General features: G+C 33.4%; 1 protein-coding gene across 8 annotated transcripts in view; it reads right to left on the reverse strand.

Moving 5' to 3' along the window:
* DIAPH2 (diaphanous related formin 2) overlaps nucleotides 1-23,287 on the reverse strand; it is a 1,061,378-nt gene that overhangs the window by 745,633 nt on the left and 292,458 nt on the right. For all 8 annotated transcript variants that reach the window (XM_086388307.1, XM_086388306.1, XM_086388305.1 and 5 more), the window contains 6 exons: nucleotides 19,104-19,214; nucleotides 13,156-13,274; nucleotides 10,425-10,541; nucleotides 8,152-8,270; nucleotides 4,751-4,815; nucleotides 1,655-1,759 (listed from right to left, as the gene is read on the reverse strand). In XM_086388307.1, coding sequence (XP_086244433.1) covers nucleotides 1,655-1,759; nucleotides 4,751-4,815; nucleotides 8,152-8,270; nucleotides 10,425-10,541; nucleotides 13,156-13,274; nucleotides 19,104-19,214 — 636 coding nt within the window. The remainder of the gene's footprint in view (nucleotides 1-1,654; nucleotides 1,760-4,750; nucleotides 4,816-8,151; nucleotides 8,271-10,424; nucleotides 10,542-13,155; nucleotides 13,275-19,103; nucleotides 19,215-23,287) is intronic.

A 23,287-nucleotide genomic window follows, 5' to 3' on the forward strand; every position in this document is an offset into this window, starting at 1 on the left:
GTGAAGTTCAAAGAAATTCCCAGAGTTTTGGATGATGCTTTTCAAAGTTTGTCACACTGATCTGTTCTCGAATGGCGATGTTTCACTGACAAGAAGCAAGGGAGGGCATTTCTAAGAGTGAATAACTGAAGCCAGCATTTCTCAACTAAGTTCCATGAACACTACTTTGCAGGAGATGTTAATAGGTGTTCTAAAATAAAGGGTTCCTTGGCTAAAAGAATTTGGGAAACTGTAGGAAAAAGAGACAGGCTTCTTCAATGTAAGCCATCTCAGACCCTTAAGTATGCTAATGAGAATAATCAGTCTCCAAGAAGAACATTTCAAGTGTACCAAATTTACTGGACTATGGAATGCTTTCCTCCTGAAAAACCTATTAGCATCTCTGTAACTAATGCTGGGAAATGCTGGCAGAAGGAAATGCATGGAGAGGGTAAATTCTAAATGTGAAGGGAGAAGAGGTGACTTAGCTGCAAGAAATGATGGCGTTAATAGAACAGAGATGAGGCTGCAAAGGGGAGATAACAGGGAGTCAAGGATAGAAGAGCTTCAAATTCCTAGTAAGGAGATTTTTTTCTTTAATCCTGAATGCAACAGGCAACCATTGAACGTATTAAAGCCTGGAGTGACAATAATTAGGGAAGTGTTTTAAGAAGATTAAAGACCATAGGCAGGGCAGAAAGTTAGGAAATACTGTAATATTCTAGGAAAGACAGAATGAAAGAGCAGCCCTCAGGAGTTCTGGGTTTTGAGGCAAAGGAAAAAAAAAAGAGAAAGAACTGACATAAAACCGTGACCAGCTTAATTTGTCTGGAGGTAAAGCAAAGGCCAAGACAACTCTGGTTTCACAATCAAAAAAACTGGTGGTAAATTTTAAATAAGTAAGAATGGAAACCAAGCTGGTTTGAGGAAAGAGAAGTGAAGTGAAATCTCTTAGTAGTGTCCGACTCTTTGAGACCCCATGGATGGGACCACAAATAATGGGATGGATTTCAACATGCAACAGGACCTATCTATGGGTAATGTGGAGTAAACTAGTGACTTCTGAAGTCACTTTTAAATAGACTGACAGAAATAGACCTAGTCAATCAACAAATACCAACTATGCTTAAAACTAATTTGATATTTCTTTATATTCATTTAAAAACTATGTTGTGCTGAAATTACTTAATCAGCTCTATAATTTAGACACCATAGTTAAGATTTTAAGTGTATATGGGGTTTTTTTTCATAGGGAATATAGGGGGAAATGTAAAGTTTATAGATTTTGAAATTATGGTAGTCAAGATTTAAAGAGATCTCAAAAAGCTTTGGGCATAATTAAAATTAATGAGCATTTCCACATTCCTTTTGAAAGAAAATACTAAGCATTCAACTTTTCAAATCATCATGAAAATTTCATCTCAAAAAGAGTCTTGCTTGTGTAATATATTCCATTAAAAATGTTCAGGGCAGTTTATGCAACGAATGCCTTATTTTTATCCAAACATTAAAATGATTTATTGTCCTAGAAAATAAAATCTATAGTTATTTCAATTAAAATGGGAAACTGCCAAAAAGTCTGCTTCTGGTTACGTTTTCCTCCCATTGAACAAGATAATTTTTTACCATCGGACTCACTGTGACATGACACAAAGTTTGTATCTTGTCTCATTACCTGGGTTCGAAGTTGCTGGATTTCTGTTTCAAGTTCTTTGATTTTTTCTTCTCTTTTTTGAAGCTCAGCTTGAGCTTCCTGTCGAGCCGTGAATTCTTCATCGAACTGCAATGATCATCACCATAAATGTACACTTAGTAATGCAGTTTTGAGAAAGCTTTCAACAACATTATGTATTAAATAAGTGGAGTGGCATTGCTTCTTAAATTTCCTAGGTCACTCAGAAAATCAGAGCCCTTGATTTTTATGGCAATCAAGCACCTCTGTGGGGATAGGGTGTTAGTAGAGGAGAAATATGTCATTTTCACTTCTGAAAAAAAAATACAAAACAAAACTTTAAATGCTGGACTAAGTAGGCTCTCTTCATATATAGCAGATGTTTTTATTGTTTGTTATTGAACATTAAGTTTTAGAATTGCGTTTTTTTCCCTAATGTTCCATCCCATACTTTTAAGTGTATTTAATTCAAAAATGAAACCTAAAAATTAGGCATCAAGCAGTCCAACTCTTTAAAAATATATTTAATCCTGAAAAGAGATAACACTTCTAGAACGCTCACGTGAATATATATTAATACAAAATAGACTATTTGCATTACAGTCTTAATTGTAGTAAAATAAATTCAAAAAGTGATTCTCCACAAAATCTGACAGTAGAATGATATATGCCATAACAGCATTGTCATTCAGACGGTTAGCCAAAACACTTGTATAGAATGTTATAATAGGGCAAATGAGAGGTTCAATTACAGAGTGGTAAACCAAAGAGACCATCAGATGGTGACTATCCGCTTACTGCAGGCTGCCCAGCCGTTAACTCAGACACATCTCTGACCCAAATAAGCCTACATACATATGAGTGAATACCACTCATATCCAGCTATAGAACATTTGCCTTTTATTGCATTGTCACCATCACTTCAAGTCATTTAGAAGTTGATACATTATTCTAATACGTTATTTATGTTTTTTAAAGTGATATAGCTTACTACTGAGAACTGTCTTTAGAGTTTGTAAAACAGTTAAAAAAGTGTGTCCACTATTAATAAATATTCCTCCTCATAGTAGATTTGACCCTTGGAAATTATAAAATGCTATTCAGATTCAGTCTGAAGAAAGAGCAAATTGGATAATAGTATTTAGGTCAAACCTGCCTAACTACTTCTTTTATTCATCTCTATTTGAATCCCAGGAAAATGTCCCACAGAGGTTGGTCCAAATGATTTCTAATCTCTTTACATTTCAAACCTATCCCAGATCCTTCAGTGTCACCAAATGACCTTATTTCCTAGGTCACTGAGAAGATGGAGCTTTTTCAACTTCATTAGTCTCCCTGTTAAGATTGATCTGAATCTATACTACCAGACTCCTTGCCAGAGTTATCTGTGTGCTTCTCAAACATGCTGTCCACACAAGCACACTGTATACAATTTTGCTCTACAAATGTCACTTAGTATACTTAAGGAGAGGCACATAGTGTTTCTGCTTATAAGTTAAAATGATCTTTATCTGTAAACCCACTGAGTAGGAATAGGAGAAGCCTGAGTTATGTGAGCTGGAAGACTTCTGATGAGTCCACTAACCTTATTCGCTCCTTTTAATGATGAAGAAAATAAGATCCAAGGATAGTAAATAGCTTACTTAAAGTCACAGCTAATTAGCAAAAACACTGAGATCAGATCTTATAACTACTGCTTCTCATTCTAGCTGTTCCCCCCCCCTTTTTTTTTTTTAAATATTTTGCACTGCCTCTTCAAATCACCCTGAATAAGAGAAGGCATGTAGACAAGAACTGGGAAACCATACAAGTTTTCATTTTAAATTTTGGTGAGGAGAATGAAGCATCAAACACTGAAATTTCTTTATTATTTCAGGACTCCTTTTCCAATAATAGATGCTTACAGTAATTTTTACCAGATAGATCATCACAACTTGCTCCAGTCTTATGGTGTCTAATCACAGTGCCCGAGATAAATTAAAGAGCTCCTAAGATTTTCAAAGGGAATTTTAAATGTGCAACTTAAAACAAGAACATTAAGAAATATAAAGGTCTACTAATCAAAAAGTGTGCATTTTCTTTCACCAATATGACAGCTTCACACAAACATTGTATGTCCATTTTATGGGCAACATTTTACGCCCACACTCTTAAAATCCATTCTAGTAACTAAAAAAGCAAAGTCATTTCCTCAGATGCCCTGAAGTAATTTCAGTAATACTCTATAGTTTCTAGAGTAATAGCAAAAGCGATTATCTAATCTCCAAGGCAAGTCATAACTTTGAAGAGACAGCAATATGTAAGCACTTTATCTTGCCGTCATAAGGCTCAAAACTGGAGAGCTTTTAGACTTGGGCTTCAAACCTTCTCTTGCCATCAGGAGGAGAGAAATACTGTATTTATGCTTTGTAGGGTCTAGAACCATAGAATGCAACTTTTGGTAGAACCTTATAAAACTGTAGCTAAGTTTTCAGGAAACAAGGGATATCTGAGATCTAAATTAAATTCAGATATTCGTAATGCTGACATTTACCTAAGGCATTACACAAAGAAAGAGGAACCTCAAATTCCACCAAGCCTACATACATGAAGTAGCAGCATCATTTCAAAAATCATAATTATAAAATTCATAGATAAGTCTAAGCAGAGAGAGACAGAGAGAAAGAAAATACTACATAATTTTGTTGCTACAAATAGCACTGACTTAAAGAACATGACAGATAAGATTAGCTAAACATCTTGCAGTTCTCCAAGGAACTATTGTTAAGTGAGACCCGCAGGAAAGCAATGGGAAAATGTGTTTTTGGTTGACTATTTCTAACTATATGCTTCTAGCAACCTAATTTTATTTCATTTATCACTTTACTAGGATATGATTAGTGTTTTTCTTCCATACTGGATTAAAGGTGGTGAGCAGGGAATGGTAGCAACATTATCTTATCAGGAAAGAAATCAATATTCTGTGGTTGTGTCTGACTTTAAAAACATAAAGGACTATGTAACTGAAATGACATGTATAAGGCCTCGCATAAGGAAACAAGGTAGAATACGTATTGTGATTAACTTATATAATTAAGACCAATATTTTATAAGCCTTACCTTCTTTGAAAATTCTGCTGCTTTTTGTTCACTTTCTTCAACTTTTGCCTTATTCACACAAGAATCTATTAAGATTGACCAAAAATGATTAGAAATTATTTAATTGGACCACTAGGCAAATGACAGCTGCCAGCCTATAATTCTACTATGGAGACTATCATTATTATGTCAACTGATGTTAGAGGGAAACTGATGTATACTACACATAAAACATAAACTACCAGATTTTCTTTCTTTTGTATACTACCTGAACTCAATGATGGTATTGTTGAGGCACAAAACCAAGCATCCAAGAATATATTAGACACAATCATCATCATTTAAATGTATTCCATTATTTACCAACTTTATCTATCACAGAACTCATTAAAAATATTTTGTAGCTTATTATGGGTAGAGAAGTGCCAAAGAACTATGGTTAAGATTATTAAGGCTCAAAATGACTCAAAATAAGACTAGAAGGGGAGGTACAACGTACAAAGATTTCACTTGAACATCTTTGAATCAAGGGCAGAATATATTATGTAAATAAGAAAACAAACATCAAGCTTCTCAGGTCTAATCAAACACTAAAGAATGTAAGTAACTGAAGAATCTGCTTCGGGAAGCATTCTCACTATTATATATACAGTCTATTATATATACCAATACCCAACCATGTTATACCTCTTTATTTACCTAAAAGAAATGAAAGCATATGTCTATACCCAGACTTGTATGTGAATGTTCATAGCAACTTTATTTATAATAGCCAAAACCTACAAAGAAAGCAAATGTCCACTAACAATAAATGTATAAACAGATTGTGGTATATACATACACTGAAATAGCATTCAGTTATAAAATCAAATGATACATGGAATACCACAACACAAATGAATCTCAAAATAATTATGCTGAATGAAAAAAGCCAAAACAGACAGCACATGCTATATGCTTCCTTTTACATAAAATTTCAGAAAATGAAACTAGTCTATACTGAAAGAAGGCAGATCAGTGATTATCTCAGGATGTGGAGAGGTGGGGAGGCATGGGAAGAAAGACTACAAATGGGAACACAGAAATTCTAGGGGGTGACAGAGATGCTTATCATCTTGACTGTGATGATTTTAAATGTACACACAAACATCAAAATTTATCAAATTTTACACTTTAAATATAAGTTTTTTTTTTCATATGTCAAGAATACCATTAATAAAGTTTTTTCTTCTTTGTAAATAAACAATGTGTGGCTGGAGCAAGGCAACCAAAGAACAAATTGGGAAATGGTTAGATCAAAGAGGGGTCAGATCTGTGTTGTGCCGGCAATGATTGGTAATGAGCTTCATTAAAATTTCAATGGGAAGACATTGAAGAAATTTAGGCCAGGATATGATCTGATTTATAAAAAAAAAAAACTAGACTTACAGACCTGTGAAATCAGAAGAGACGCTATCCTCTTCAAGTTCAGGTGAGCTAGAAAATCCATAGATTTCCTAGAAGTTCTTGAAGCACCTGTTAATTTGTGTGTGTGTGTGTGTTCTAATGAAAGTTTCACAGTCTGTATTAGCTGCTCAAGACCTCTGAGCATAAAATATTAAGAGCTACACATATACTTGAGTAATCTGAATTTAGGGCCGAGGTAACTGAAGCCTAGAGAAGTTATATGAGGTCATAATGGGTTTTTAATACTGACTATGTTCTCTCAACTTATCCCTTCATGTTTTCTCACCTCAGTGCTCTTGATAAAGGGGACACATTCCTAAGTACCTGGCACACAGTATACAAAACAAATATCTATCTATTTGGCTAACAAAATCAACATTTAGTGTGTATGTGACAACTATGGTCTGCAATAGATAAGCCAATTTAAACATTTGGAAATAGTCCCTTATAACTCTCAACAAATATGAAATAAACCACTGTGTTTATTAAGCTCAGGGGAAAAGATGCAGCAATGCCAGCATTCACATTAATTGTAGGTGAAAGGTACACTGGCAAAAGCTTTCTGAAAAGCATTTAGCCTTTCAAAGTTCATACACTCACTTAGAGGAATCAATCCTAAGGAAATATTGAGAAGAAGCCAAATATTTATATTAAGAATGTTCACAGCCAATTCATTTATAATTGTAAACACCTGAAAACAATCTGTATGTATAATAAGGTCTAGTCAAGACAATTATGATATTCTACTAAATGGAATATTATATAGATATACAAAGTCAGATTTTTAAAGGTTAATATTGAAACATTCTAATAATATAATGCTCCATGAAAAATTATCATACAGAAGAGAAATGAATGGAGGGAGAGAGAGCAAGAGCTAAACAGAGATGGAGATGAAGATGGAGATAAGATGTACTGAGCTGAGAAGTAATGCTGAAATGTACTGAGCTTGAAAAGTATGATTGGTGGTTTATTTTATCAATTACATACGTCTCTAGACTGCCTTTAATAAGTGAGCATGAGTTTTACAATCAAGATAAGAATTACACATGATAAATAATAAGGAATTCATCTGAATATTACTGTGAGTCTTCCTGTGCTATGGAGTGAAGAATAGCATACAATTAGCATTCAACAGCTGTAGTTTTCTATCTTTAAAGACAAATGAGTTCATGTTTGAATCTTACCAATAGTAATTTTGATTAGGTATGAATAAAACAGCTTATCTATAAAGTCATACGGTATAGTATATTTCATAAGAGAGGCTGCCCATTGTCCTTCAGTGATTATTCCAGAAAGGGTAGCTGATTACCATCTAGGATAATATAAGGTCATTTCCTCAGCAATCCAAGCAGATGAACATGATCATCTCAAATTCCTTCCCAGATCTAAGGTCTATGAAAATATAAACTTATCTACTTTCATAGAATTAAAATGGATACATGTATACGTATGGCTGAGTCTCGTTGCTATTTGCCTGAAACTATCACAATATTGTTAATTGGCTATATCCCAATACAAAATAAAAGTTTTTGTTTTTTTTTTTTAAAGAAAAAAGGTCTTAAGTTACTAAATTAGCCTGTATTTCTTTTTCTAGGACCTGAACACTAACATGGCATTACTAATCAGACCCTACTGTATACATGATTTACACAGAGCCACAAAGCTATCAGTATAACCTTAACGGATTTGAGTCACATTTCTAAAAAGCAAGGCACTGACCCCTAATATAATGTCTGTTGGTGCAGCACTGATTTTAAACTCAATTCAAGAGTGTTGAAACTTAACAAACAGATTAGGATTTCCAATCACACAGACAGAACTCTCATGATCATCATAATTAATAGTTAGAGCAAATGAGTACCCATGGATACAATGACCTACCATATTAAAAGAGGAAGTTTAGTCAGAGAGCTACACTTGAAAAGTGTCTATTATAACCACAATCAAAAGACATTGAGGATTATGTTACATACCTATCAGATGAGTAAAATCAATGTCTAATCTTTGTCTATACTTGAAATCTGGATCCATTCCACTGCAGTGCAGCACTATCTGTGAAACACACTCCTCAATTATTTTGTAATACTGCGGCCTGCAAAAGAGAGGAAGTGTTCTTGAATGCCTTTTCTACCCAGACAAATCTATTTTAAGAAATGATTCTGCATGATAAAGAAAACTAAGTGATTTTCTAGAAGGTTAAAAACTCTTCCTAGCCATTACTCTCTCTCAGGAAAAACATGCCTAAGCTTAAAGGTAGGCTGGACATTACAATGCAAAACCCACTGTGATATAATCAACTGTTAATACCTTGACTTAATACTCTAGCTTGCAGGGATTTATGCTTGTGTTCAAAAATACTTATCAACCTTATATACTTACTTAAGCTATTATTCCTGAAGTTAATAAAAACAAATGACTTTTTAGTCCTACATCTATGGGTAAAGAAATTGTTCTAGGCCTCTCCAAGTTCTCAATTTCAATAAGGGATGAGTATCTTGGCATTACATGGCAAATGATGTCTTGAATTTACTGCCACACTGTTACTCAAGATAGCTATAACAGCTTTTACAAAACTGGACTGGGCCACTTATGTTACAGACTATACCAAAGATCTATTTATACACATATTTTAAAAGATTTATTTTATAGAAGCATACACACTAAATATGCATGGCTATAGCTTCAATTTGTTCAAAGTGTCAAAGGTTCTAAAACATTTCCTAACTCTATAATCTATCAAGGTAATTATGGCCTTAAAAATGACCACTTACATACTTCAAAAATTTTTAAAAAGTACATTTTGCATTAAAATTTGGGGAAATTTTAGCATTTACCAGCAGCTAATAAATTCAGAGAAAAATCATAAGGAAATATCAGTATGGACAAATTGTAACATAAACATCCTTAACATTAGTGTGCTGATAACTAGTCCAACTACTAAAAGTTTGCAAACAAATCCAAACATATTCTAATTGCACTTATGTCTTTTGTCATGGGGTTGGTCTCAAGGATGAGAAGAAACAGTAGTATATATTACACATCTGAGGCTTTTTCAAGTCATCAAAAGATCTATGGTAAATAATATCAGATTGTAATCAATCAGGTCAAAGACTCTCTGGATAAACAAGGAAAACACAATAATTCTCTTTAAGTCAAAGTATCCATCAGTAGAATAAAAGTACTAGTGACTCATCTTCCTCACATGGATGTTCCCAGGATGAAAAAAGTAACATATTAGAACAATTTCTCATTCATTCAAAGTTACTGAGAAATGGACACAAATTATTTCCCCAGGTAACTGTGTACCCATGGGCACTGTACCCCCTTACTTACCACCACTTATTTGAGAAAACAACAATCATTTTACGTTGCATTACTATCTTTCCTGCTTAAAAAAAGAATAGCATATAATATTTTTAACATTTTTCTAGTCTCTGTAACATCATGATGCCTGCCCATCAGTTATTGCACTGGTCTGAACTATAATAGAACTGTAATTGTACTCTATGGGCTTTAGATCTGTCATTTTGGTTGTGACTGTACCCGACCCCATGGTACGTTCCCTTGCCTTTTAATGAAGCAAGGTTTGAGAAATCAGAGAGATCAAGTTTGCTAGAATTTCACACATATCAGAGTATAAGGAACAACTATTAGTCTCTTGAACAATTAAATGTAAGATCATGAGATCATTGTCACCAGTTTATTGATAATTTCAGTCACTCAGAAATCTTTCTCTGGTTTTCAGATATATTCCCAGAACTGGACTCTGAAATTTATGACTTCATATGGATTACTATTATATTCATTTATTTAGAAGAATTACATTATTGTGTATAAATCTAAAATATTAATATTACTATTTTCTTAGATAAGTTCATATCTATTACTAGATAAATACTATACAAGAGGAATAACAATAGTCTTACTTATCAAATGTACAAGAACTTAAAAACTCTACCATAGACTATTTGAAGGTTACTCTGTGCTACAAAAATTCTTATTACAGGGTCAGTAAAATCTGTTAGGTTTATTGCTACTTAAATGGCATACATCATTTTTATAAGCAGATTCTTCTGGCCCAATGAAAATTTAATTAACATATTTTTTTAAATGTTATCTAAAGTCATCAAATTCTTATACTCTATGTGTGTATATACATATACTGTCTACTTCTCACTACATTGCTAATTTTCCTTTAATATCTAATTCAAATTACATAAACCGTACTTTAAGAACAGCCTCTTACCTGATATAATAGTCATTTCTGATGAGCAAAAAATGTTGTAGAATGGATAATAAATAATTTTCAGCAGCAGTGTCCTTCAACATATTATACAGAAGATGGTATACTTCATTCATATCAGTGGAAAATGAGTAAAGGAATAAAATGCTGATTCACTTTCATTCATAACAAAAGCAGCTTCATTTTTTAAAACATTAAGAGATAATTTTGTTTCCATTACTGTTTCTAAACTTTCAAATCTATGATGCAGTATTTAAACATTTGCATAAAGAAATTTAATCTATGGATCACTTTAACTTTTTAACCAGAAAAACAGACTTAAACATTTAGCCATTAAAGACTTAAATGATCAATTATTCATTCTATTTTGAATTACAGCTTACAGTTGGTACCACTGGAATAGCAAATGCCACTAATGAAAATGATTTTTTCCTAACCTTCCTATGTTTATAATGGAGCACCTATATTATTCATACAAGCTACTCCTCCTTCTTTTTCACTGCCACACAAGATAGTAATGCAAAGGAGCACTGTGTGGACAGCTGAAAGTTCATAAAAATCAGTTTTATACAGATGAACCATTACATATGAAATCATTACAATTTGCATTCATTTGTATTTCCTTTGTGCTAAAAGAGGGAGGTTAAAGACAAAGATGACACCACCCTTATGGCAGAAAGTGAAGAGGAACTAAAAAGCCTCTTGATGAAAGTAAAAGAGGAGAGTGAAAAAGTTGGCTTAAAGCTCAACATTCAGAAAACTAAGATCAGGGCATCTGGTCCCATCACTTCATGGGAAATAGATGGGGAAACAGTGGAAACAGTGTCAGACTTTATTTTTGGGGGCTCCAAAATCACTGCAGATGGTGACTGTAGCCACGAAATTAAAAGACGCTTACTCCTTGGAAGAAAAGTTATGACCAACCTAGATAGCATATTGAAAAGCAGAGACATTACTTTGACAACAAAGGTCCAGATGTATGGATGTGAGAGTTGGACTGTGAAGAAAGCTGAGCGCCGAAGACTTGATGCTTTTGAATTGCGGTGTTGGAGAAGACTCCTGAGAGTCCCTTGGACTACAAGGAGATCCAACCAGTCCATTCTGAAGAAGATCAGCCCTGGGTGTTCTTTGGAAGGAATGATGCTAAAGATGAAACTCCAGGACTTTGGCCACCTCATACGAAGAGTTGACTCATTGGAAAAGACTCTGATGCTCGGAGGGATTGGGGGCAGGAGGAGAAGGGGACAACAGAGGATGAGATGGCTGGATGGCATCACCAACTTGATGGACATGAGTTTGAGTGAACTCCGGGAGTTGGTGATGGACAGGGAGGCATGGCGTGCTGAGATTCATGGGGTCGCAAAGAGTCGGACATGACTGAGCGACTGAACTGAACTGAAATGAAAGACAAAGAAGCCTGAAACATTTTTCTTATGATGTAAAAAGAGTAGTAGAAGTTTAAATGCTTTTATTAAACTATAAAACAGGTTTCAAATATGGATTCACTTTTATAAGAAAAGCAAGGACCTAGAAAATCAATGTAAAATAAAAGTAGAAGAGGAGATGTAATCCAGTATCTTAAAAATAACCTGAACTGTCAACATTTTCTCTGAAGTAGAATTAAGTATATGATGGATTACTTCTTACACTTCATCTAAGAGTCTTGTGCTAAAGTCTCATAAGCTCCTTTCAATGGCTATGGAATAGATCCAAAAAACAGATTTATGGTGAAGAAAAATTTATACAAAGCAAGATATTTATTGATATAAAACACATTTAATGTTATGGAAACTGCTGTAAACTAGAGTCACTGATAAAGGATAAGAAATTACTGGAAATTATCTCTCAATAACAAAATTGTTACTCACTGCATTTATCCAGTACTCAAATGTAAGACACTTTGATAAGAACATTGGAGGAAAAAGTTGAAATACTTCTGCCCTCCATTTCATAGGGGCACAGAAGTGAACCTAAATAAGACAGATACAGGCAAAGTACTACAGGGCAAAGAAGATGACTGGAGAAGCCGTTATAGAGAGAAATGCAGCTCAGAGGGCTTTTTGGTTCTGATGTATTTCCCCATTTTCCCAGAACCCATAGGTAAGAAATTTAGTGTATGTGAAACAAATGGCCAGCAATGCTATGACAATCATCTTTTATATCAAAAATCATTTTGTATAAAACCGTTGCCACAAAAAGGTTATCTGCTAGTTGCATTTGACTCAAATGCTTCCACTCTAGCAGTTTTGTTCTAGTCAGACCCTATCACATTTACACTGTTTTTCCCCACTAAGGCACCCAAATATTTAGAATGAGAAAAAGACATTTATTTGAACTGAATGATATCTCTAAATCACTGGAATACCATTTAATAAACTGAAACTGTATATTACCTATAGTCACATATGAACTCACTGAACTTTTCCCCAAAAATCCTTATCCACAAGGAATATTACCTTAGGCTCCTGTCTATTCAAGACCATTGAACAGAGTATACCTATAATGCTGCAAGCCATTGTGTGTATTTCAGTGTACTCTGGGTAAATCATCAGGAGAGTCTGACAATTCTTCATCAGGAATCTCAAGAACAGCATCATAGTGAGGTTCTAATATAAATAAATGGATATAAATTGGGCTGGCAGACAAGAATTCTAATAATGGTTCACAAAATCACCCACAAATCCCTTTTTCACAGTACATGCAAAACGATTTTTCTGGTTTGTCAAAAGGATATTCCATTTCTGCGCGAATGTCATTGAGACGGTGTGATAATTCAGTTAGGTCGTCCTCTTTGTTCTCATCAAATACTTTCAACTGAATATCAAGTTCATCATTCTCTTTTTCTTTCAAATCCTAATATATAAACAGAAAACGTAACAGCCGAATAACAGTTTGACAACACCATACTTTGGAAATAAAGCCCTGATACTATTATTTATTTGCATATGCAGAAGCAATTTCAAATATTGACCCAGGCACTTGGTTTCCTGTAAGAAAGTAAATGTACTCTGTTTTTCTATTTAAAAATGAAAAAAACCTCATTGCATTCACTGAATTTTCTTTTCATACCCCAGATTTTGACGATTCACATTAAAAAATTAATGATCACTTTTACAATGGAAAAAAACTAATTGCTAACAACCCAAATTAAATGCTGTCGTTTTGACTAAACACACTAATCAAAGATTGCAAAAGAACTCATGCAGCTAGAACATTCACATATGCCTCTGGCAAAAAATGCAAATATAGATCAATTGTACTAATGAAGAACAAATGCAAGGATATATTCAAGCACAACAGTACCAAGTATGGCGTGAAAAGTTGTATAAACAAATTTATTTTCAATGATATTTTGTGATTTTAAAGCAAAAAGGCATCAGGATTTTTTAATCAAGATGCATAACTAGCCTCCTCCCCCACCTTTTATTTTTGCTTAGCTGAATCACAAAATACCAACTTGGGCATCAAAGATTTGTTTTTGTAATACATTATAAGCACATGTGTTACAAACCCCTGATAATTCAAAATCATAGTATAAACAAAATCTTTGGGAGCATGCCATGCTGGAGATTCGGAGAAGGCAATGGCACCCCACTCCAGTACTCTTGCGTGGAAAATCCCATGGACGGAAGGAGCCTGGTAGGCTGCATTCCATGGGGTCGCTAAGAGTCGGACACGACTGAGCGACTTCTCTTTCACTTTTCACTTTCATGCATTGGAGAAGAAAATGGCAACCCACTCCAGTGTTCTTGCCTGGAGAATCCCAGGGACGGGGGAGCCTGGTGGGCTGCCATCTACGGGGTCGCACAGAATCAGACACAACTGAAGTGACTTAGCATAGCATAGCATGCTGGAGATTGTTGGGCTTAATATATATCACCTGGAATATCTTTTAATATGTATCCTTTAAGTTTCCGCTTTCAAAACCCAAATTGATAATCACTGTGGATACTCAAGGGTGTTACAGAGAGACTAGGATGTTCAGATCTGAGCTTGAACTCTAAAAGGAAATGCAAGCATGGTGTACTTCAAATTCGGTTGATAAAACAAACTCAGATGCTTTTTTTTTTGTTTCTGTTTTTATTCACTAAGGACAATTATAAATGAAGATGTAATGGCTATTACTGAAACCAAACACAAACTTATACAATTTCTAGATGTTTTCTTCCTAACATTCACATACATAAGAATTTCCTGAAAATTTACCTACAAAGCATATGAAAGTATTAATATGTTTTAATATAAAATACATAACAAATACATGCATTTAAGTTTAGTTTCCTCTTTAGTAATAATTTGTTTTAGGTCTAACTTTTCACTTTGAAGGGGAATGAAGAATTTATTGGAATGTAAAGTTACCTAACATTGATGAGTTACATTATCAAGTGATTTCTGAACTCGATTCAGAAAAGAGCAGAAACAAGACACATCCAATGAAGAAAAAACCATTTTTATAATACAGAATTTTTCCTTATTCTTATGTCATAATATATTCCTTCTTAGATGTTCACTATCAAATTTTAACACATTCAAATATGTTTGAATAGAAAAAACAAGTTATATACTGTCATTTAATAAGCCTCAGAAATTTACAAAAACATGGAATCAACCTGTATGATCTAAATACTTTCATTAAAAATAACTGGTTAAATGTTTATTTCCATTTTTAATTAGGATAATACATTATTTATATAGTATATATAGTATGTGAATATATATAGCACAATATAAAATATAGATATACATAAATGAAATATCTCATAAATATTGTTTGTTAACAATGTACCATTAAAACACATATGCATATCTACATACACATACATATATAGAAAACTTCCTTTCATTCAAATGTCAAACCTTGTAAGGTATATTCAAAAATTCTTGATTAAATAAATATTTAATGAATTAATAAATTTTTTATACAGCACAAGTGTGACAGATACCTTATTGGAATATTGGAAATGTATCACTGAAGTTTTATATTTTAAATGAAGAATGACATAAAATTGCTGAATTACACTGTTAATTATGTGAAATACTGTAAATATGTTTCAGATATATTTTGAACAGATTTGCAGTACAGATACAGAACATTATCAGCAGTTTCTCTAAAATAGATAGTTACGTCTCTATAATATGGTGTACTTCAAAGGAAATCAAAGTCCATTACCAGTATATGACTGATTACCAGTCAAGCAATCAAAATTGAGTCTTCAAAGGAATAAGAAAAGGTTTATTGGTCTTCTAAAAGAGGTTAAGAATGCTGGCTGCCTACAAACACAGTTTCTTACTGTCTTGTTCCTTCACATACCTGATTTATCTAGTATTTTCTTAATTCATTTAACTAAATAAAATGGCAGATGGAGAAAACTTCACAAGAAATCAATGTAAGTTAACTACAGAGCAAATACTATTTTAAAAATCACTATGCAGTGTTTAACAACTCATTTGTCCCAAATTACTAAAGCAAATTTATGAAAAGTGAATTTTCCATGTAAGTGAAACATAAATTCTCTAAACACCACAATGTATCCATAGAGACAGGGAAAATTTTGAAAATAAATTTCTAACATAATTTAATTAAAATAATTGTCATTGTCTTGATGATTCTAATGATTATATGAAACAACGTATTATTCTACTACAATGATGGTCTCTGGGATTATTAAAATGTTAAGAACTATTTTTTCCCTAGCATTTAATGATTCCAGATAGGTATAACTTTTGATGCATGTGCCAACAATTTATATTACCCCTAGTCACATCTAATTTGCTACTTTGAAGATGATATATTCTAGAAAATTAGAAAGTTCATCCTGTTACACAGTGTATAAAAGAAGAGAAAACAGGATACAAATAAGGATATTAAAGACTCATCTTTGAATATATTACTAGGTTTCCGTGCATGTGTAAAAGCTGTTTAAGGTTATTATAAATTCTACTGGTTGAAATGTAAATATTTAGTACATTAGATAGATAATAGTTGACATGCTAGGGACATCTAGTATAAATTAAAGCATGCCCATTCTGAGTTTTCCTCTGAATTTTGGTAATGAAACTACAAGGACAACATCAAAATGGGTCTACCTGCCTAGATTCTGATTCTCATATTGTGTATCAGAAATACCTGGGAAGGATTATTTTTTCCAAACAAACATCTCTGCCCCACCTCTGATAAGACTGCAATAGGCTCTTTAGGGGGACAATCTGCCTGCAATGCAGGAGACACTGGTTTGATTCCTGGGTTGGGAAGATCCCCTGGAGAAGGGATAGGCTACCCATTTCAATATTCTTGGGTTTCCCTGGTAACTCAGATGATTAAAGAACCTGCCTGCAATGCAGGAGATCTGGGTTCAATCATTGGATTGGAAAGATCCCCTGGATGAGGGCATGGCAACCCACTCTAGTATTCTTGCCTGGAGTGTTCTCATGGACAGAGGAGCCTGGCAGGCTACAATCCATGGGGTCAAAAAGAGTCCCGACTTTTTGACATGACTGAGCAACTAAGCACAGCACAACTCAATTTCTTGAAATCAGAAAAGTACTTAGCCATATTTCACTTTATTGTCATAGATAGAAAAAAACATTGAGAATCTTTGTAGGTTCTATTCCAAAATTTGAGTAGGCAGATACAGGACACTTCTCTTGCTGAGGAATCACTGAGACCTAAGAATTAGGACATACTGAAGAGATATGGTAGTTAAATAAAAATCTAACTGGAAGCATGTTTAGAAGTACAGGGTACCTACCACAATATACAGCAGCTATAGGGCCAATAGAAAAGTGCAGCTAAAAAACACTGATACAAAACCTTAGCTGTCAATGTAACCAAATGAAAAATACCATGAGACCAGTGAATAGCAGAGATGAGTACATCCTGACAAAAGTGCAAAACATAAGAACAAGAGCTATTATGTACACTTTCTGAAAAGATGAGGACTTAAATAAATTGAGAGTCACCATTTTCTTGACCAGCCATTCAGTAGTATAAAGTAGAAAATGAATGTTCAATTATAAACATAGGGAAATGAAAGCTGGAAGACTAACAACAACAAGGGCAGAAAAACACCACATATTAGTAAATGACTAGAGAATGCTCAGGAGCCCCCGAGGCCAACAAGTGTCCAAAGACATGATTATTGTCCCAGAAACAGAGGAACAATCCCTGGAGGACAAAGATGGAAAGTAGTGAGTAGGCAGCTCAAAAGCACACTAGAATCCAGACTGTAATATTACCTACATAATTACATACTGTAATATTAGCTACATAAGGCCACAGTCTTTTCATGAGGAGAGATTTGTGAGAAAAGAAGAATAAATATGTAACATACACTATTAACTAATGAATGTCCCTAAGTTAATTACATGTGGGAAGAAAGTGTTAGTCACTCAGTCGTGTGTGACTCTGGGACCTCATGGATTGTAGTCTGCCAGGCTCCTCTGTCCATGGGGATTCTCCAGGCAAGAATACTGAAGTGGGCAGACATTCCCATCTCCAGGGTATCTTCCCAACCCAGGGGAACAAACCCAGGTCTCTGTTTGGCAAGTGGATTCTTTACTGTCTGAGGAAGTCCCAAGTTAACCTCATACTGAACCTCTCAGGTCACTTATCATTCACTGCAACCAATTCCTTGGTTTATAAAGTCATGGATGAAAGAACCACTCAAAGTGGAACTGACATAGAAATTTCTGAAACTGCATAGACTCAATCGTATATCTTATTAAAATGGGTCTCAATGGACTTAATTATATATTTTATGATGATGAGTTTTAACTACTTTAAGTTAAGATCATCAGAATACAAGTTACAGATGCATGCTACACACTAATTTCTCACCAGGAAATCTCCTTGATTTTGGTTATTTCTAATACCCTAGGAATACCTTATATACATGCTCATTGACATTTGTTTTGTCTTTTCTTTACAGGGTCCTTTTATTCCCTTCTGCTACTTTCACTTCTTATTTATTTCATATGGCTTGAGTAGATTAAATAGAGAGACTAGGGATATTTTGCTTATCTCTTTTAACAATGCCATGGACTTAAACAAACTCCTTCATCAGTTAACATAATAAAGTCATGGCAGCTGCATATCTATTTTTAGAACACCTGTGTTGATTTATCCTAGAACAAGCTTATAGTTATTTGAAAAATGTTTTTAACAGCATCATAATTAGAGCAAATAACCACACTCAATTTAAGAAATAAAACTGCTTTTCTTTTAGAAAAGTTGCTACAGAATTGGTAGTGAGAATACAATTTTTGTTATGTATCTAGAATATATTAATCAAAATTCAATGCATACTTATGTTGAATATAAAGGAAATCAATCTAAGTTATCAAAGAGGAGAGCAAAAAATTTTATTGAAAGTTGAAGTGGCAAAAAACAAAATAGCAGTCTTTTATGTTCTCAGTATTCAAAGTCAAAGAAAAGAAGTTTCCTTTTGACTTTAAGGAAACCAAAAAAGTCATCACTTCTGGACATATCATTAGCTGAATTCTGAATCATCAGCTGTATGTTGAGACTAATAATACTGCAATATCCAAAAGCTTGCAAAGCATCTAATGCTTTATAAAAGAAAACAGTAAGGCACATTTACTTACTTGACTGCAAGTACTTTTGTCTAAAGAGAGAAAAACATTAAAGTTCGTAAGCATTATAAAAGTGCACATTCCACTTACTGGTAACATTGTTTTTAGTCCTGAACGAAGGAATTCATTCCTTAAATGTATTCGAAAATCAAGCTCATAAGGAGATGTGACAAGCGCATTTATAAACTGCATGCAGGCCACCTGCAATTATAAAGTAAACTGTGTTAAAAAAAGTTCATTTAATTAAAGAAATACTTAATGCTTTCAGATAACATTTTTTCCCTATACTAAAGGCATACAAACATACATTATGAAATATATTAAGAAAGGCAAATATTTATATAAGTATATTGACTATGACTTTATAGTAGAAACAAAGAAATTAACAATAAAGTTTCCGATGTCCAGAGCAATTCTAATGAAGGTAAAATGCATAGTCAAGTACTGCTGTATTTTGCTAAACTATATGAAGGATTATGATATTTTCTCTGAAAAACTCAAATTTCCAAAAGTGTGGATATAGAGCCCTTTAAAAAGATCATAAAATGTATCTTCCATTTCCAGCCGTCCTCAGCATGCACTTGGTCTCAATTCTATATGGTTATAAATACTTTCCTAAAATAAATCAAATAAAGCTATGAAATTATGATATTAAAGAGTAGTGATAACTTAGAGATATTATTACACTGATTTATACTTGCTCCATTCTGTTATTAAATGGATCTGCACAAAATATAGACTATTAAAATATATGATTAAGATGAATTAATTTACTACATAAAAAATGAATGCAAGTGAATTAATATCAACTAGAAGGCACAGTGACAGAAATACTCATGTGCATTACATGATAAAGTAAATATAAGAGCTTGTTTTCAAGTAAACACGATTCTTTACTTAGATTGATGCTAGAAAATGGGTTTTGGTTTTCCTCTGATATTGTGCCTCCTTATTAAAAAAGAGGGGGGAGTTATTTTCTGGTAATGGTAAGCTAGTAGAGTATCAACCAAATGCTAATTGTCAGGTATTCCAAAGATTTTCCTCATTTTTTAAAAATGCTCAAGTCTAAGGCAAGTGGCTGATAGTTTAACTGAAGAGCTGCACATTGAAATTGATTATTTTTAAAGTACATAATGAGTAGTTAGAGTGTTCAAAGAGCTGAATGCAAGGGGGCCTCTGGAAAATATCAGATTTAGTAAAGATGCTAACTATATATAGAAGGGGACACAAATAAATCAATAGTTAGTATGAGAAAAACACCAGCAAAAGAAAAATATTTCAAATGTTATTCTGGCTTGACCTTATCCAGATCTGTCATTATGATAGTGATTTTTTTCAAGTATAGACAAAATATTAAAAGGTATATTGGTTTTATTTTTATATCTTTATGTTATACAGTTAAGCTGCTTTGGGGTGGATCAAAAATCAAAAGTTGTAGGCATGAAGAGGATGATCAAGGTTGTCTTTAACATTATTAGCTACCTAAAAGATAATTAAAGAATGTAGTCCAATTTCTATGAATGCTCAAATGTCAAGCTAAATCACTGAGACATCTGACTAAATATTTGCCATTGACTTGGCATTACCTTAAAAGTCATATCAGGTAAGTTATTATGGTGCTTATGCCTTAATGTGTTACTTAACCTTCCTATTCATAATAAGAAAACGTTTAAGTCTTCAAATAGTTTAAATAGGCTGGAATATAAGTTTGCACAGCATACCCATAGCTATACTATCATTGTATTTGCATGACTGATTCTTGTTACGTTACAACTATGACCTGACCGAACAAGCCAAAGTACATGTCCAATCCAAAATTAATAGAGAGAAAAGTTGCCATCTGCTAGGATTGTTTTTGCCAGAAGAAATTCTAGCTTAATGGCTTGTATTAATATCCTACAAGTAAAGAGAACATTTCCATAACAAACAAGTTAATGAGTCTTGGAATTGTACCTTTATACAATAAAAATATTTGGATCAGGAAATAATAAAAATAGTAAAAGTCAAAAAATTAATGAATGTAACAACATCTAAATAATTCCACATTTAGTAAAATAAATGTTGCAATGCTATTAAATACTTAACATGTAATATATATTGAATATATAACTAAATGCAGAAAGTAAAGTTACAGCCATTGACTATAGTATAAAGTGATTAGCAAATACTTTGAAGTTAGTAGTTTAAACAGGTAAGAGCACTGATTTATTAATGTATTATTTGTTATAAAATTCTAATGGATATTTAATTAATTACAAATAACATAAGATGAATATTGATACTATCATTTCATTTTCCAACATAATCTGGAAAGTAATGCTCTTTAAGAGGAACATCTATATTGAATGGATATGGAGAACAAAAAAAATCTTTTTAATTATCTCTACCTCTTTATATTACTGCACAATTACTGCCCAGGAGCAAAATCAATCCAATTGTCACTATTTACAAATACAAAGTTAAATTTTTAAAGTGTAATTAGTTTAAAGGGCTGAATATATTATTACTTAATTATAAACATGAAATATCCATTTTGTAGATTCAGAATTTATAGCTAACTACAAACTCCCAAATTATTATCATTATTATTTTCTATTAGCTTTTGTTACCAGACAACTTAGGAGTTTTACATAACATAATTCACCATCTAATCTCATTCTCACAACAACCACATGAAGTGTTACTATTACACTCATTTCACAGTTGATGTAGCTAAGACTCAAAACAAATAATTTATACAAGGTCACACAGAAAGGAGGAAACTCATGATTCTAAACCATGTAACTTTACTCAAAATACAGTTTAATTTCCAGAACATTCCAGATGCCTAACCAACTCCATTCCTAGACTAACACAACAAAAGATTTTAAGGATTGGTAAGATAATAAAATTTAACTAGTGCATCATGTTTAATATATTAGGAATACCTAACTTTGAAACTACAGGTTTAATCAGAAAAACATTTATTTTAACAGTATGTTGTTTAGTATATAAAGTGGGTATCATATGTCAATTAGACTTCAATAAAAATAAAGTCATCATCATAATACATAATGGAATACAAAAGGAAGGAAAGAAGAAAAGGAAAAGAGAGAAGGAAGGAAAGAGGGAGGGAGAAAGAGAGGAGAGGAGATAGAAAATCGTCCTTGGAATGTGTTAGATTTCACTTTACATAATATAAACAATGATCTATGGGCAGTATTCAATCATACAACATAATGGCCTCTCACTCTCCTTAACTTGTTGCCAATCCCACTCCCTCCACTCCTTACTCAGCATGGATGAGCATGCAAATATATCATACACACACACACACACACACACACAAGCATGCTATTCAATATGAAGCCACTAAATACAATTTAAATGTAGCTTAATTACAATTAAGTAAATTTAAAATCCAGTTGCTTGGTCTCATTAGTCACAATTCAAATGTTCAATAGCCACATGTGGCTAGTGGCTCCCATACTGGACAGCATGGATATAGGACACTGCAAAGTCTGAACACAGCACTGCACTGGACACATTAAATTAAAAACAGTTCTGTCCCAATATCTAAAACCTAAGCTCCTAGGGGGAAAACACATTCCTGAATAATGAAACTTTCAAAATCGGTATGTTCAACTTCCGAGTATACAAATTTTTAAGAGCATGATTGAAGGATATTGTCCTCTTTCAATGAAAAATTAATCTGCTTTCAAAAAACAAAAATCTAACTCCCGAGATAGAAAATTAAAAATTATGGGGTTCAAAAGCTAGAAAGAACAGAAAATATACCAATCCAATATTCTCATTTATAGATAAGGAAACTGAAAACCTAGGAAGATTAGCTCATTTGCCCAATACTTTATAGCTAATATATTTGTGTGTGTTAGTTGCTCAGTCATTTCAGACTCTTTGCAAGCCCATGGACTATAGCCTGCCAGGTTTCTCTGTCCATGGGATTTTCCAGGCAAGAATACTGGGGTGGGTTGCCATTTGCTTGTTCAGGGGATCTTTTTGATCCAGGGATAGAACCTGGGTCTCCCGTATTGCAGGGAGACTCTTTACCATCTGAGTCACCAGGGAAGTCCAATAAGAAGCCACAAAGATTGGATTTGAAAACAGGCCTCGTGACTTTTAGTCTTGAAATCTTCCTACCACCCTACAATGCACAAACTTGGTATTGCTGAATAGCATTTTCCCCTGTACTGGAAAGAAAACACGTGCCTTTGAAATGAAATCATGAAGTTTACTATCTAGGTTTCATCTGATGCTTATTTTCTTTATAATGC

This window comes from Bos grunniens, chromosome X (genome assembly GCF_055505025.1).
Source record: "Bos grunniens cultivar Pamir isolate PY7600 chromosome X, Bosgru_T2T1.0, whole genome shotgun sequence".
In the NCBI taxonomy this organism is placed as follows: Eukaryota; Metazoa; Chordata; class Mammalia; order Artiodactyla; family Bovidae; genus Bos; species Bos grunniens.